The sequence below is a fragment of the Mchenga conophoros genome, linkage group LG7 (assembly GCF_057382185.1).
Source record: "Mchenga conophoros isolate Kocher_MC1m ecotype Shallow Benthic linkage group LG7, M_conophoros_male_GT1.1, whole genome shotgun sequence".
Classification (NCBI taxonomy): domain Eukaryota; kingdom Metazoa; phylum Chordata; class Actinopteri; order Cichliformes; family Cichlidae; genus Mchenga; species Mchenga conophoros.
In genome coordinates this window covers 23,212,961-23,229,360 of record NC_140532.1, presented here as the reverse complement: position 1 = coordinate 23,229,360, position 16,400 = coordinate 23,212,961, and the positions used below count along the sequence as shown (strand labels likewise).

The 16,400-nt window shown below is 39.1% G+C and overlaps 2 protein-coding genes across 2 annotated transcripts; both read left to right on the top strand.

The window, feature by feature from the left end:
- Positions 1-341: 341 nt before the first annotated feature.
- LOC146570139 (RING finger protein 141) lies at positions 342-8,100 on the top strand. The gene is made up of 6 exons (XM_085282974.1): positions 342-475; positions 2,422-2,625; positions 3,163-3,271; positions 4,290-4,471; positions 5,195-5,302; positions 5,390-8,100. The coding sequence occupies exons 2-6, from the start codon at positions 2,489-2,491 to the stop codon at positions 5,538-5,540; spliced, it is 687 nt and encodes a 228-aa protein (XP_085139100.1). The 5' UTR covers positions 342-475; positions 2,422-2,488; the 3' UTR covers positions 5,541-8,100.
- Positions 8,101-10,653: 2,553 nt separating this feature from the next.
- Positions 10,654-13,539, top strand: LOC146570138 (RING finger protein 141-like). The gene is made up of 4 exons (XM_085281141.1): positions 10,654-10,896; positions 11,401-11,497; positions 11,814-11,968; positions 12,932-13,539. Exons 1-4 carry the CDS (start codon positions 10,760-10,762, stop codon positions 13,026-13,028), a joined length of 486 nt encoding a protein of 161 aa, XP_085137267.1. The 5' UTR covers positions 10,654-10,759; the 3' UTR covers positions 13,029-13,539.
- The last annotated feature ends 2,861 nt before the right edge of the window (positions 13,540-16,400 follow it).

The following is a 16,400-nucleotide window of genomic DNA, read 5'->3' as shown; positions in this document are numbered from 1 at the left end:
TTTTTAAAATTATTTTATTATTAGTTATATTTATTACTTTATTTATTTATTTATTTATTTATTTATTGTTATTTTGACTTATAAATACTACAGCAGACACATTTTCTACAGTTTTTTTAAAAATCCAGATCATTCTTGAATGTATACAAAAAATGATAAGGAAAAAAATGAATGGAAAAATGATAGGGAACGAATTAATTTATAGACCAAACATTATTTATTTTGAATCTTTTCAAAACAAGTTTCAGAAGCGGGCAAATGTTGTGCCTAATATTTATTTAATTAATTAATTGTTTGTTTGTTTGTTTATCAATAATCTTATTATTATTACTAACGCAAACGACTGACGTAAGGTCGTCACACTCCAACGTCATGAAGCCGCGCCAGTGTTGTTGTACCAAGACAAACAGAAGCTAAAAGCGAGGCTAGTGGTGAAATTTGGATGGTGCCTCCTACGTGGACTCTGCACTGTTTGGTAAGAAGCACCTACGTGTCACAGTTGCAGCAGAGGATCATATTTATCCCATTTTTATTTATTTATTTTCTACGTTTCGCTTCTTCTGGTATTGGTTAAGTTTCAAGCAAAGTAATGCAGCTAGTTGTTAGCAGAGTGCTCCTCAGTAATATTACGCTGTTATTACAGTTGTGAAGTTTAAACTGAGGTTTACTGTCTGGAGAGGTCTAAAACTCTGCAGCTATAAGTACTTTCGAAGAAGGAGCGCTGCTGCTATGCGGTTCTTACGTTGAAGTCTAAAATAAACGCCGACGTTGTTAGCGTCGCTGGATGTTGATGCTAATTTAGCTAATACAGCAGAGCTGCTGCCCTTGCGAGCATTTGGCTGTTTATTTTTTTTTATGACTTATAGATTATTGTCAGGTCTACGTGAGGTTTGACACATCGATATGTTCTATGTATGCATGCAGCCACAGGAAGTCTCGAGGTAGCTGGTGGGAGAGGATGAGTTTGTTATTACCTGATAGTCATCTAAGTGTTTTTAATTATCTAGTCGTGTTTCATTAATATTCTGTCCCTTTCCAACTAAGTTTTAAAGGGATTACTAGTGTAATAGTAACTTTTTAGACGAGCAATTACAAAAATAAAAAAAATCAAAGGCCGGGGCGAACAACTATAACAGTAAAGTACACAAGAAAATTCAGCTAAAAGCAATACACAAACCATTATGAAACCATAAGTGATGATTAAAGGAAAAACGCAAAAAACAAACAATATCATGTGAAAGCAATTTGATAAACGTGTTTGTTAGAACTAGGGCTGCTCGATTATGGCAAAAATGATAATCACGATTATTTTCACTGAAATTGAGATCTTGATTATTTGACGATATTTATTTAACAATAACAATGTATTGAATAATGACTTTAAAGATTGTCAAAAATTAATATAAAATAGTGTGCAAATACTGATAACAGTGCAAATGTTTGCAATATAAAAAATAAATGAAAAATGTAAACATCTATGTTTAAGATAAGATAAGATAAGATAACCTTTATTATTAGTCCCACACGTGGGAACACGTGAACTTTGCAGTGCTGCTCTGTGGTGCAGCTACGACACCGTAGCAAAGTTTACACACTATGTCTACTTGATCCACGTCTGACTCCGCGAACCCATAATGTTTCCACACCACTGAAGTTTTTTTTACCTCTCTTTTCAACCAACGGCAGTCACTCTCCTCTCCAAATAACTTCTGCTTAGCTTTCCGAGCTTCCCTCGGGTCCTCTTAATTGTTGTGTGCGCTCGATTTGCCACAGGGAGCAGCGCGAGAGTAAAGCACGAGGGAGGGTCTAATAATCGCTCAGTCATTTTTAATGATCGTTGAAAGCCCAGATCGTAATCGTGATTAAAATTCGATTAATTGAGCAGCCCTAGTTAGAACGACTAGATGCGTAGATTTAAGCCAAAAATGTGGGATGGCCAAGAAAGCCCAGCTGTGAAGCTAAGGCTGCAAACCGGCTCATTTGGGGCCAATATCTCCGTTAGGAAGCAAGGACCCAAACATGCTTTAAAAGTCAGCTCTAAAATGTACAGAGAGCCAGTAGAGAAAAGCAAAGACTTTGGTGATGTGACACTGTCCACTAAGAAGCTGAGCTGTTGCATTCTCAACCAGCTGAATGTGAGAGGACCTTTAACTAATCCCAGAAAGAAAGGTACACTTCTTTATCTTGGTCCTATGCCTTTTGCTCCTTTTTGAAATTTTGGTTGGTTAAATTCTGGGTCTTGGTATGCTTCATGTACTTGCCATATTCTCTAAGGCCTACGATCATCTGTGCCACAGCATATTTTAATACAGATGAATGCACACTTCATTTTTGTGTGTTTTCACTATATTTTGTATGTCTTTCTTTAACTAAAATATTAATCTAAGGCACTAATAATTTAAGGCAATCATTTCCCACCAGGTTTGGAAGAACTGAATGAGGTGCTGCCTTTTGCCTCTTCTCTTGTGTGAGTTCTACTGCTGCCGGGATGGGTCAGCAGATCTCAGGTCAGGCGGTGATGAACCATCTGCCTGAGAAGCTGGTGAAACATGCCGGATTGGTTCGTGACAGCGGCTACCTAAACTACGAGGAGTTTCTAGCAAGAGTGGCTGAACTTAATGACGTGTAAGTCTGTTAAAGATGATTAGCTTTCCCGTACAACAAATAGCTTTTCTTTAAGACAAACAGTTTTTGTGCAGAATGGATAGGTGGAGAAACTTGACCTATTTCACAAAGTGTACCTTTGGGACTCTTCAAATTGAGTGCTGGCATCAGTACTTTTATGACATATGGGATTTGGCCTTTCTTATTCCCCCAGCATTAGACACAGTTCTGCCAGTTTACCTTTAGCTTACAAACTCCTAGAGGTAATAGCTGCAAGGCATGATAATGCAGCAGAAGGTGGAGTAGAGAAAGGCTTTGTTACAGCAATTCTGAAAAAAAGATTAATGTGACAACAAAATAAACAGCACAGTGCAGTGTTATTGATGAAAATAATCATTGAAAACACCTGAAAAAGAAGGCGCAATGAAAATGTTTTTTTTTTTTAACATTCATCATGATGAGAAATAAATCAAAAATCTGCGTGCTTTATGGAGGATGGTTGGAATGGTTTATGGAGATAAACATAACCTTTTCCCCTCTCTCCTGCGTCTCTCTCAGTACGGCCAAGCTAGCTGCTGGACAGCAGAAGCACCTGCTGTTTGAGGTGCAGCCAGGATCTGATGCTACAGCCTTGTGGAAAGTGGCTGTCAGGGTTGTGTGTACCAAGGTGAGACCAAAGAGCCTTCCCCACATGCCAACAGAGGCATCTGCACACACATTTATGACAGAGAGGGACAGATGTGAGTGAAACCATACTCCTGTAAATTGTGTTTATATGAGGAAACCATGCTCTGAGGGATCTCCTGGGATGTCTGCAAGTGTTAAAACCAATTTATTGTTTGGAAATGGACTCTTATCAGAATGATGTTTACTATTTCACAAAAATCAAGCCCTTTCTGGGGATCATAATAATATTACAGGGTAGGTGAGGGTAATAGATCTCTGACAGTTTAACTCATTGTTCCACATCGGTTTTTAACTTTAAACGTAATGTAACACTGCCACTGACCAGGCAAAAAAAAATAGAAAGTTTTTGTTTCTTCATAATTAATATGAAGAAACAAAAAGTTGTGTATGTAGTTGGTTGCATTTGTTTGTGTCTGTCTGTTAGATGTCAACTGTCTGCAGTTTCCAAGATATCATTTTCAAATTTTGTGTGATGGTAGATACTAATAACAGCTTGAGTCATAACATGACACCATAAAGTTCCACAAAATCACATACTGCATGAATAGATGTTAAAGTCTCATGTTTTTACAGGTTATAGAAGCTAAAAAATGTCAGCCAATTCTGCTCCAATCATATGGTTAAAATAATAAAATGCACAGTTATAGTATGTAATGCTTCAAGGTCAAAGTTTAGAATCACATGAATTAGGAAAAACTTTCCATCGGATCATTTCCAGATTCTAAAGCAGTATAATAGTCATTGAGTAGCATAAGCACTTCCTTTCTTTGAACTCTTTAAAACATTATTTTTTAATACATTATAATCACAATGACCAACAAGATTAATATGCTACACTAGATTTCCATATTAACAATGCTCACATCAGCACAAATGATCTATGAGAACTACTTACATCAGCACGTTGTCATGAAAACATCACAGTTTTAGTATAACCTTTGCCCTTTGGTGGGAGTTGCTCTGTGAGTGCTCTTGTGATTGCCTTTGCTTCCCTCCAGATCAATAAGGAGAATGGCATGGTTGAAGCATCGCGGATCATGAACCTGTATCAGTTCATCCAACTCTATCGTGACATCACCAGCCAGGCAGCTGAAGTGTTGTCTGTAGAGGGTGCCACTAAGGGCCCCTCAACCGAGCTTCCCTCCACTGACTCCTGCCAGGCCAGCATGTGGATGGGCAGGTCAGTTACCAGGAAATGGACAGCTATGATATAAAGTGCACACACAACAATTAGATTTTCATGACGTTTTTTAATAGTGAAGATGGACAGGGATTATGGGAAAAGAGAGCAGTGGTACAACATGCAGCAGAGGTCTTTGTTCAGCGAATGCACTCACTTGTAATCATTGCCAGATTTTGAAGGAGAGTTTTCCTACAACAGACCTGAAAAAATATAGAATATTGGACTTTTGTTTGTCAGCTGAGCAGTAATGATGTTTGTGAACATATGCGCTATTAAAAATGTTACACTTGTGCAAATATCAATGCTGTTTCCAGCTTTAGCCTCCAAGTGCCCAAAATGCAGTCTCCCTGCTCAGCACATGTGTTACTGATGCAAGACTACAGAAAATGTTTTTTAATGCCCCACCATCTGCATGAATTATATATTTTTAAGGTTGTTTTTTTTTTGTTTTGTTTTTGTTTTTGTTTTTTTACAGCTGAGCGATTCCTTATTCTGTAAAGTTGAGGGGGGCAGTGACTGATGGGTCATTTTAAGGCTTTTACACATTTTTATAACCCCGAGAAATATTTATCCTCAGGCGAATCCTGAGCATAAAAAAGTGTTTCTAAAACACTTCTTATGCTTTTTGTTTTCATTTCTAAAAAATGAAGATAAAGTGTGCCTAGCGTTAAAGAAAATAATGAAATTGTTTTCCCCTCTTCTGTATACATTTCCATGCAGAGTGAAGCAGCTGACCGATGAAGAGGAGTGTTGCATCTGCATGGATGGAAAATCTGACCTCATTCTGCCCTGTGCACATAGCTTCTGTCAGAAATGCATTGATAAATGGTGAGATAATCAAATAAGCTTGAATTATTCAAATTCATCTATAGCGTTGTAAAACATTAAATTACACACCCTCTTCTGTTTCTGTAGGAGTGGCCAGAGCCGAAATTGCCCAATCTGCCGTCTGCAAGTGACTGCTGCCAACGAATCGTGGGTAATGTCTGATATCCCCACAGAGGATGACATAGCCGGCTACATCCTCAACCTGGCTGATGAGGCGGGCCACCCACACAGGCCTTAACATGCAGAATACTGAGCCAAGTAGATAGCAAAGGGAAATATACCCACTTCAGTAGACTTTACATACTGAAACACAAAACACCACTTTCACTGAGAGGTTTCTTTCCCCCCCCTAAAGAGTAAAACAGAAAAGAATCCAGCAGGTGTCTTCTCTTTATATTCTTTGTGATAGCTTCTGAAAATCTCCTCTTATAAGTCCTAAAAATCCCAGGATGCTTTTTGAAACCAGAGTATTGTTGATGATGTACTTTATGGAGTTTTGTGATATGTTGTTTGAAGTGAAACAATTGTATTTGTATATTACAATAAATTGTAACATTTTAATGGAACCCAGAATAACCAAATGTTGCTTAAAGTACTACTAAGAGGTGGTTGGGGTTAACTAGGCACTTTATAAAACAAATGCTTATAAAACAAATAAAACAAACATGTTGACATTGCCTTCCTTCGATATGAATGAGAGAGACACAGTTGCACTTCCTTGTAAAGTTTGATAAGTATGACTCTCATTCATATAATTTAAATCATCACTTTGATATTTTGGGAAAGTGTCTTGTTTGCTGTCCAGGGAAAGTCAGATATCTGTAGGACAGCAGTTAGATTATCCTCATACAAAGACTGGAAACAAGGAGAAAGGGCTGGCTGTAGTCAGTTTTATCAAATCATCTTTGAATTTGTTATATTTAACTATATCTAAATGTGAAAAATAGAGAGGTTTAAAGGTGTTTTTTTTTTTGCTGTAGACTGATTCATGGCTAAGTTGCTTCATGAAGTCATTACAGGACTGTTTTCAACTTTGGGACAGCATCAGGCTCTTTTCATTCTGTTTGTAGTCTCTGTGCTAAATTTGGGAACTGACTCTGTCCTTGCAGTGAACATACAGACAGTAAATTGGTATTGATCAAATCTTAAACCTCTGAGCAAATAAGCATCATTTCCCAAAATGTCCTATTCTTCCTTCATGTGCAAATCCAAGACACCAAACATACTTGTCGTATTTGCCAGGGCTTCTGGACAAGCAGTAAAGTGAAAATTTATGTTCCATCTATAAAGCTGTTTGGATGTCTGTGCAATGTATCCCTGCATGTTTGTACCCCACATGACATGGACCATGAGCTGTGTTATGTGAATCTGTACTAAAATCCTGTTCTGGTGCAGTTCAGGACACAGGACTGAATAGGCTCATGTGATTTTAAGGACTTGGCTCGTTGTGGTGTCTTAACTGTTGTAAATCACCTTGCCTGTCACATAAGTTGTTCTCCTCTTTTTACTTTTATGAATTTTTTTCTAATTATTTTTCTCTCATCTTTATTTACACTATTTTAATATGAATTCTGTAGAAATCTTTTAGTTTGCACTCCCAAAACTGCACTCTGTGCTTCGACGTGACTGTAATTAAAAGCAACTTAATGACTGAGAGAGAGGCAGCTTGTAGGGGAACAGTTAAGTAAAATCACTGAAATTGTGTTTTGTTTTCGTTTCACCCTGGGTCTAACCGATCCCTAGTGGCACTTTCAGTTTAAGTTGACATAGCTGTGACACTCGAAGTTGATTCTTCCGGAAATATTTTATTAAATGTGAATATGTATGAACCTTATAGATTTCATTTCTGTTTTACTCAAATCCAATTCTTCATTTAAAGTTGTATTAAAGAAATGACTTATTTAGATCTTTGTTGTGTGAAGTTCAGTGAATTCTTCAGTTTAGCATTTTTCACATTTATTTTAGCAATTTATTCCTATAGTTTTGAAATATCAGTAATATTTCAGTTCTGTTCATTTTGTTCGACCTCACTTCTCTGGGTGCTTGTGCGTAGTTGATGGAGATGATTATATTTGCCTTCATAAATGTTATTTTGGCGCTTTAATCCTTTCATTCAAGCTGAAATAAACACACCCCAGAGATGTTCAGCAGTAAGAGAAGTCTTTTACAAGCTCTTTAGCAAACTGTGTCTGATCTTGTTGCATGACTGCATGGTCCATTCAGAAAAATGTCAAAGAAAGTTTTTAATATTTACATTATAAAGTTTATGAACATATCTATGTTTTTAGGGCATATTTTTAAACATGCCCTAAAAACATAAACTGCTGTGTAATGTGATGTTGCAACCATAAGATGGTAGCATTATCCTGTATTCCTTCTGGGGTCCTGGCATAGTACAGACATTGTATTTGTTATAGTGAATGAAGGGAAGTGTAATAACAGAACCATTCTTACTGTATTATCCTTAATAAATAGACACTCAATTTTTGGCACTTTATGACTGTTGAATTGAAAGTTTTTGCAACTTTTGTTAATAAGTTGTTTCATATGCAATAAACTGTATAAGCTACATTTTTATACAGCTTATTCTGTTTGGAAACAAGATTTTCTTTGGCAATAAAAGCCTAAGTGATGTAGCCTACTGTATCAGACTGGTGTTAAGATGTATAGGAAAAAATCATAAATGCTTAATCTTATGAGTTTTACATGGCTAACATTGGCATTGTTTTACAGGTTTGAACATGTAAACTCAATGGTGGTGGGACATTTCATTTTAAAATAAAAAAGAGTGAAACCTAGTTGTTCATGTGGTTTACACGTTAACCATACCCCTCCGTGAATTGCTACCTTATCGTGGTGTAGTGGTTTGTGTGTCCCAGGGATCCCAGGAGATATGTTGTCCGGGCCCTTGTCCCCCTGGTCAGGCCTCTCACTTGAGGCAGTTAAATAATTCCAGACCCAGAGCCTGGCAGAGCACCTCGGGTGGATGAGGTCCGCCCTGAGTTCCTGAAGACTCTGGATGTCGTAGGACTGTCTTGGTTGACATGCCTCTGCAATGTTGCATGGAGATCAGGGGTGATACCTCTGGATTGGAAGACCAGGATGGTTGGTTCTCATGTTTACCGGACCACAGGGTGTGTTCCAACTATAGGGGGATCACACTCCTCAGGCTCCCTGGGAAAGTCTATGCCAGGGTGCTGGAAAGGAGAGTTAGTCCGTAAGTCATATACAGGAGGAATAATGCTGTTTTCGTCCTGGTCGTGGAACACTGGACCAGCTCTTTATCCTTTCAAGGATACTTGAGGGTGCATGCGAGTTTGCCCAACCAGTCTACATGTGTTTTGTGGACTTGGAGAAGACATTCGACCGTGTCCCTCGGAGTGTCCTGTGGGAGGTGCTTTGGGAGTATGCGGTGTCTGGCCCATTGTTACGGGCCATTTGATCCTTATATAACCGTTACAAGAGCTTGGTCTGCATAGCCGGCAATAAGTCGAACTTGTTCCCGGTGGGTGAAGCACTCTACCAGAGCTGCCCTTTGTGACCGATTCTGTTCATAATTTTTATATACAGAATTTCTAGGCGTAGCCAAGTGATGGAAGGCTGTGGTGATGTGGTTCTGTTGGCTTCATCAGGTGATGGCTTCCAGCTTGCACCGGAACGGTTTGCAGCCGAGTGTGAAGCAGTGGGAATGAGGATCGGCACCTTCAAATCTGAAAAGGGTGGAGTAGATTAAGTCTGGTACGTCCTGCACGAGTGACAGGAGAAGGGAACGGGAGATTGACAGACGGATTGGTGCTGCACCTGCAGTGATGTAGACATTGTACTGGTCCACTGTGGTGAAGAGAGAGGTGAATGTAAAAGCGAAGCTCTCAATTTACCGGTCGATCTACGTTCCTACCCTCACCTGTGGTCATGAGGTGTGGATAGTGATCGAATGAACAAGATTGCGGATACAAGCGGTGGCAATGGGGTTCCTACGAAGGGGGGCTGGCCTCTCCCTTAAAGATGGGGTGAGAAGTTCAGCCATCCGGGAGGGGCTCAGAGTAGAGCCGCTGTTCCTTCACATCGAAAGGAGGTGGTTTGGGCATCTGATAAGTATGCCTTCTGGACGGTTTCCAGGCATGTCCCACCAGGAGGAGGCCCCGGGGCACACCCAGGACATGCTGGAGAGATCATATCTTTCAGCTGGCCTGGGAATACCTTGGTGTCCCTCCTGATAAGCTGGAGGTGGCTGGGGAGAGGGAGGTCTGGCCTTCTCTGCTTAGGCTGCTGCCCCCGCGAGCTGGCCCTGGATAAGCCAAAGAAAATGGATGGGGACAAAAAATGGTAAAAAAAAAAATCTGGCAACTGCCAGTGCTACCCCTCAGCCTCCTACTAGACTACTTTGCCTTGTTCTCAAGTTACTGCATTCACAAGATTCTCTGACTTTGAGGTCGAGGTCACTGAGGTTCAAATGCATAGAATATTTTTATTTGTTGCACCCGTGGTATCAATTTGAAGCTCCTACATCACTTTATTCTTAGGTTATCATATTCATAAGATTTTTATAAAACTTGACCTTTGACCTTGACCTTGAGGTCGAAGTCACTGAGATTCTAACTTATCTGATTTTTTTGTAGTTACACCTGTGGTGTCAATTTGAAGCTCCTACACTGCCTCGTTCTTGAATTATTGAGAACACCTAACTCACAAACTAAGGTGTCCAAGCTGCCCCATCATTGCTTTTACGGAGGTAAAGACACAGTGAAGCCAAGGATTATTGAGAATTCACATTGCAATACCTTTAATACCTACAGCATGTTCCAATTGCTGTAATAAACTATTGCTAACAGTACCGAATGCTCTACTGACGTCTAGCAGGACAAGCACAGAAACGGGTCCACTGTCAGAGGCCATAAGAAGATCATTTGTAACCTCCACTAACATTGTTTCTGTAAATAATCAGCTGTTTTACAACCCATCTTTCAAGAATTTTGCATTTTTCACGAGTCAGTTGTGACAGCTAGGATTTGCACCAGGAACTTTATTGCTCTGAGACAACAGTGCTAATCACTTCACCACCACAGTGTAATGATTCAGATATTCCTGTTTCAAGGCACTCTCTGACATCTGTATAACCTTTGTTCCTTATGTGTGCCATGTGTGATCACTCCTATGCTGTTTTACTATGGCTATTCAAAGACCAGCATGAATCTGTTTTTGCAGTAAGTCACTGCAAGTCACAAATCTTTGGCTTTTTATAAGATTTTACTAGTTACAAATATAGCTATTATTAACCTGTGGCCATTAAAGTGCTCCAAATAATTGGCTTACCAAATGGCTCGGGTAAATACGTTAGTGGGTTACCTAGGCAACCGGAAACTGCTAGACCAACCGCCAGCTTCATCCTCCACTTAGAAAAATATTTTTCCTCTGTTGGTTTGCGAGTGTTACTGGTGCTTTTAACACAACACCGGGATGGGTCAGCAGATCTCAGGTCAGGGAGTTATGAACCAGCTCCGTCAGAAGCTGGAGAAATGTTTAGAATTGCTTCGTGACAGTCGCTACTTAACTTACGAGGAGTTCCTGGGAAGACTGGCTGAACTTAATGACATGTAAGTGACAGGTCGTTAAAGACAGCTTTAGAGAACAGCAAGCGGCTTTTCTTTAACATAAAACAGTTTTGTGCAGAATGAACAGGCCGACAAACTTAACCTAGTTCAAAAGTGTACCTTTGGGCTGATTTTACGTAGACTTTTCAATTTGAGAGCTAGCGTCAGTGCTTTTATGATATCTGGGATTTAACCTTCCTTATTTTCTAGCATTACATACATTTCTGCTAGTTTACTAGCTAGGTTTTTTTTTTTTTAGCTCACAAGCTCCTGGAGCTTGAAAGCTGCAAGGCATGATAGTGCAGCTGAAGGTCAAATAAACACGAAGTGAATAGCACCGAGCAGTGTTGTTAAGTATTAGTAATGAAAATACATTTTTGAAATTCAGCATGATGAAAAATAAATGTAAAAATTCTGTTATGAATATTGTGGCACTGCTTTGTCATTTGGCTGAATGGTTTATGGAGAAAAACATAACTTCTCCCCTCTCTCATTCTTCTCTGTCAGTACTGCTGAACAGCAGAATGACCTGCTGTTTGAAGTGCAGCCAGGATCTGATGCTACAGCCTTGTGGAAGGTGGCTGTCAGGGTTGTGTGTACCAAGGTGAGACCAAAGAGCCTTCCCCACATGCCAACAGAGGCATCTGCCCACACATTTATGACAGAGAGGGACAGATGTGAGTGAAACCATACTCCTGTAAAAGGGGAAAGGTAATTCTGCCCCTAGAGAAATAGAGAAATACATCCTGTAATAGATTGCTGATAGCAGCTATCAACTGGTAGCTTGGATTAAAAAACCGTGCTGGGCTTGAGAAGCCTGTCATCGGTGGGTTATAGCCAACTATTTTGGCACAGTGTAAGATTGAAACTGCATGCACTACCAGTCATTAAGTCACATGATTGCCTTTTCTTCCTCACAGATCAGTAAGGAGAATGGCATGGTGGAAGCATCGCAGATCATGAACCTGTATCAGTTCATCAAGCTGTATCATGACATCGCCAGCCAGAGTCTTCAGGTGCCGTCTGCAAAGAGCCCCTCTACTGAGCTCCTGGCTGACTCCTGCCAGGCCAGCAGGTCAGGCAGTCATGACATAAAGCATACATTTTATAGCACATTCAGCAATTATAAGTACTTTTATAACTTTATTTAATAGTGACAATGAACAGGAAATAGGGGGAAAGAGAGCATGGGAACAACATACACCAAAGGTCATTGCAGCCAAATCAAAGTGGGACCTCACTACTTGGGCATGTTGGTGGTCTAAAAACTCAGCTGTAGGGTTACCATTTTAAAAAGCTATTTAAAAGGTTTCAGCTAAAGCTTTTCTGGACAATTTAACCACAGGTTGGTCGTTGTTTTGTTTGGAACAAAAAAGGACTCCTTTAAAGACTAAAGGTTTTGGTGCCTCAGGAAGAGCATGTGTGATCCCCAGCTCCCACAGATTCTTATGCAAATGCATTCAGTCCCTTTGAATACACCCACTTGATCTTATATTTGCCAGCTGAGCAGTAATGATAATGTTGGAACGTACATGCCATTAAAACCATTACACTTGTGCTTATATCAAATGTTGTGTTTCCGGCCCGAATCTCCAAGCAGCCTAACAATGCAGTTAATGCAGTTTTTCCTGCTCACCACAGGTGTCAGTGCTGTAAGACTACAGAAATATTTATTTTAATGCTCCACAATCTGCATGAATTATATAATTTCTTTGCAGCAGAGTGATTTCTCATCCAGAGGCAAGGCTAGGGGGCTGATTGATGGGTCGTGTTAAAACTTTTGGACATTTTTAGAACACAGAGGGATATTATTTTCTCAATTCCTTGATTGCAAACCTTCAGGATTTATCAGACATATTTCTACTAAAAAAGGTAGAAAAGCTAATTTAAGTTGCCTTCCTCTGTAGATAAATAATAAAACAGTTTATGTTTTCTCTGTATACAAGCAGCAATTGATGAAAATTTGTTACTGAAAAATCTAAACTTCCTGTTATTCACACACACCGTAATTATTCCACATCCTCTTCTGTTTCTGTAGGAGTGGTCAGAGCCTAAGCGACCTAGCATGTCATCTGCATGTGACTGCTGACAGCGAATCGTGGGTAATATCTGATCTTCAGAGACTACTTCCCTAATGTGACTAATGAGGGAAGCCACCCATACATGCTTTAAAATGTCGAATACTTAGCTAAGTACATAGGAAATGGAGATACACCCACATAAGAAGACTTTTTCCTCCTAAAGAGCAAGATAGAAAAGAATCCAGCAGGTTTCTTCTCTTTATATTCTTTGTGACTGCCTCTGAAAATGAAAATCTCCTCTTTTAAGTCCTAAAAATCCCAGGATGCTTTTTGAAACCAGTTTTGTGATATGTTGTTTGAAGTGAAAAATAAATCTGTATTTGTATATTATAATAAATTGTAACATTCACGGATCCAAGGAGCTTTATTTGTCATTCGCATCACATGTTAACATGAGGTGGAACGAAATTATGTACACACGGTCCGGAGTGAAAAGAAACAAAAATAATGAAGAAACAGAAATTTTTTCTTAAAGTTAGAATAAATAGTTGGGGTTTTTTTGTTTTGTTTTTTTAACAAAAGAAATGACAAGTAATAAGACAATACAATAAATAATACTATAACTAGAGTGCAACAACCTGAGTACCAGTATGGAGTATGGGTAAGGAGTGTAGGTATAAATATAGGTGTAAATAAATATTTTAGCAGCAAAGGGCATAATGACCAGCATTGATAAAGTGACATAAAACATTAGAATCGACCCGTTCTCCGGGAGCGTGAGTAGCCGCTGCTCTACTGTGCGCTGCCATGTTGACATCAACATTTTAATGGAACCCAGAATAACCAAATGTTGCTTAAAGTACTACTAAGAGGTGGTTGGGATTAACTAGGCACTTTATAAAACAACATTGACATTGCCTTCCTTCGATATGAATGAGAGAGACACAGTTGCACTTTCTTGTAAAGTTTGATAAGTATGACTCTCATTCATATAATTTAAATCATCACTTTGATATTTTGGGAAAGTGTCTTGTTTGCTGTCCAGGGAAAGTCAGATATCTGTAGGACAGCAGTTAGATTATCCTCATACAAAGACTGGAAACAAGGAGAAAAGGCCAGCTATAGCCAGTGTTATTGAATCTTCTTTGAATATGTTATATTTAATTATATCTAATTTGTTTAATATGACTGATTCATGGCTAAGTTGCTTCATGAAGTCATTACAGGACTGTTTTCAACTTTTGGACAGTATCAGGCTCTTTTCATTCTGTTTGTAGTCTCTGTGCTAAATTTGGGAACTGACTCTGGCCTTGCAGTGAACATACAGACAGTAAATTGGTACTGATCAAATCTTAAACCTCTGAGCAAATAAGCATCATTTCCCAAAATGTCCTATTCTTCCTTGATGTGGAAATCCAAGACACCAAACATACTTGTCGTATTTGCCAGGGCTTCTGGACAAGCAGTAAAGTGAAAATTTATGTTCCATCTATAAAGCTGTTTGGATGTCTGTGCAATGTATCCCTGCATGTTTGTACCCCACATGACATGGACCATGAGCTGTGTTATGTGAATCTGTGCTAAAATCCTGTTCTGGTGCAGTTCAGGACACAGGACTGAATAGGCTCATGTGATTTTAAGGACTTGGCTCGTTGTGGTGTCCTAACTGTTGTAAATCACCTTGCCTGTCAGCTGTGCTGATTTCTCTAAAAGTATTTACATTTATTTGTTAAGATGATTTTAATCTGACTGTTGTAGAAATCTTTTCCATCCATCCAAGTTGATATCATATATAATTTACAGTTAAGTTATGAGTTAAAATTGTTTTGTTTAAGTGGATTTAAAGTGTTGATTTTATTAAATGTAAATATGCAGTAGCCTTAATCTTTATTATTTATTAAATCCTTAATTAAAGTTGTATTTAAAGAAATTGGTTATCTAGGTCTTTGTTGTGTGAATTTCAGCTTTTGCATTTGATCACATATACAGGGTGGGCCATTTATATGGATACACCATAATAACATGGGAATGGTTGATGATATTAAAGTCCTGTTTGTGGCACATTAGTATATGTGAGGGGGCAAACTCCTCAAGATGGGTGGTGACCATGGTGGCCATTTAGAAGTCGGCCATCTTGGATACAACTTTTGTTTTTTCAATAGATTTTGTTCAATGATGAGGCAAACTTTTATGTGAATGGTGAAGTTAACAAACAAAACCACCGCTATTGGTCTAACACTAACCCACATTGGATGGATTCCTCCAAGACTGTTGGAACAACAAAAGTGATGGTTTGGTGTGGTATATGGGGTACAACGATAGTGGGTCCATTCTTCATCAATGGAAACCTCAAGGCCACTGGATATTTGAAATTGCTACATGATGATGTGTTTCCCTCTTTATGCACTGAAGCTGGCACGTTCCCTGAGTTTTTCCAGCAAGATGGTGCACCACCACATTATGGGTGCCAGGTCCAAGCATTCCTAGATGAACAGTTTTCTGGAAAGTGGATTGGTCGTCGTGGGCCAGTTGAATGGCCCCCAAGGTCTCCCGGTCTGACCCCCTTAGACTTTTATCTTTGGGGTCATCTGAAGGCAATTGTCTATGGTGTGAAGAGACGAGATGTGCAGCACCTGAAACTACGGATACTGGATGCCTGTGCTGGCATTTCTCCTGCGGTGTTGCTATCAGTGTGTGAAGAGTGGGAGAAGAGGGTTGCATTGACAATTCAACACAATGGGCAGCACATTGAACACATTTTATAAGTGGTCAGAAACTTGCAAATAACTCATGACAGAATAAAGTTACGTTGAAACCAAGCACCCCATTGTTTTTCCTGTTACATTACCAATAAGTTTGATGTGTCACATGGCCTTCTTCCTATTGAAAAAACAAAAGTTGTATCCAAGATGGCCGACTTCTAAATGGCCACCATGGTCACCACCCATCTTGAGGAGTTTGCCCCCTCACATATACTAATGTCCCACACACAGGACTTCAATATCACCAACCATTCCCATGTTATTACGGTGTATCCATATAAATGGCCCACCCTGTATTTTAACTTATTATAAGTATTTTTTATGTAGGAGACAACAGTTTTGGAATTTTCTTTAATATTATTTCAGTTCAACTATACTAAAGTTAGAATTTTATGTGACCGAAGGTAAAACTTTTGGGTAGTTGTTTTTTCTTTTTTTCCACTGCTGTCACGTTTTGACACCTCAGTTCTCTGGGTTTTCCTGCAAAGTAACAAAGAGATTCATAAAATGTTATCTGGCAATTTAATCCATTCATTCAACTTGAGATTTTACAGGCTCAAAAGATGTGCCGCTCTTTCAACAAGTTCTTCAGAAAATGGCATCTGATCTTGTGGTTACATGACTGTGTGGTCAGGTCAGCAAGTGTTCCAAAAAACTTTACATTTTAAAACTTAAAGAGCATACCTGCATCTGAATCTACATACACCAGTTTCATATTTTTAAA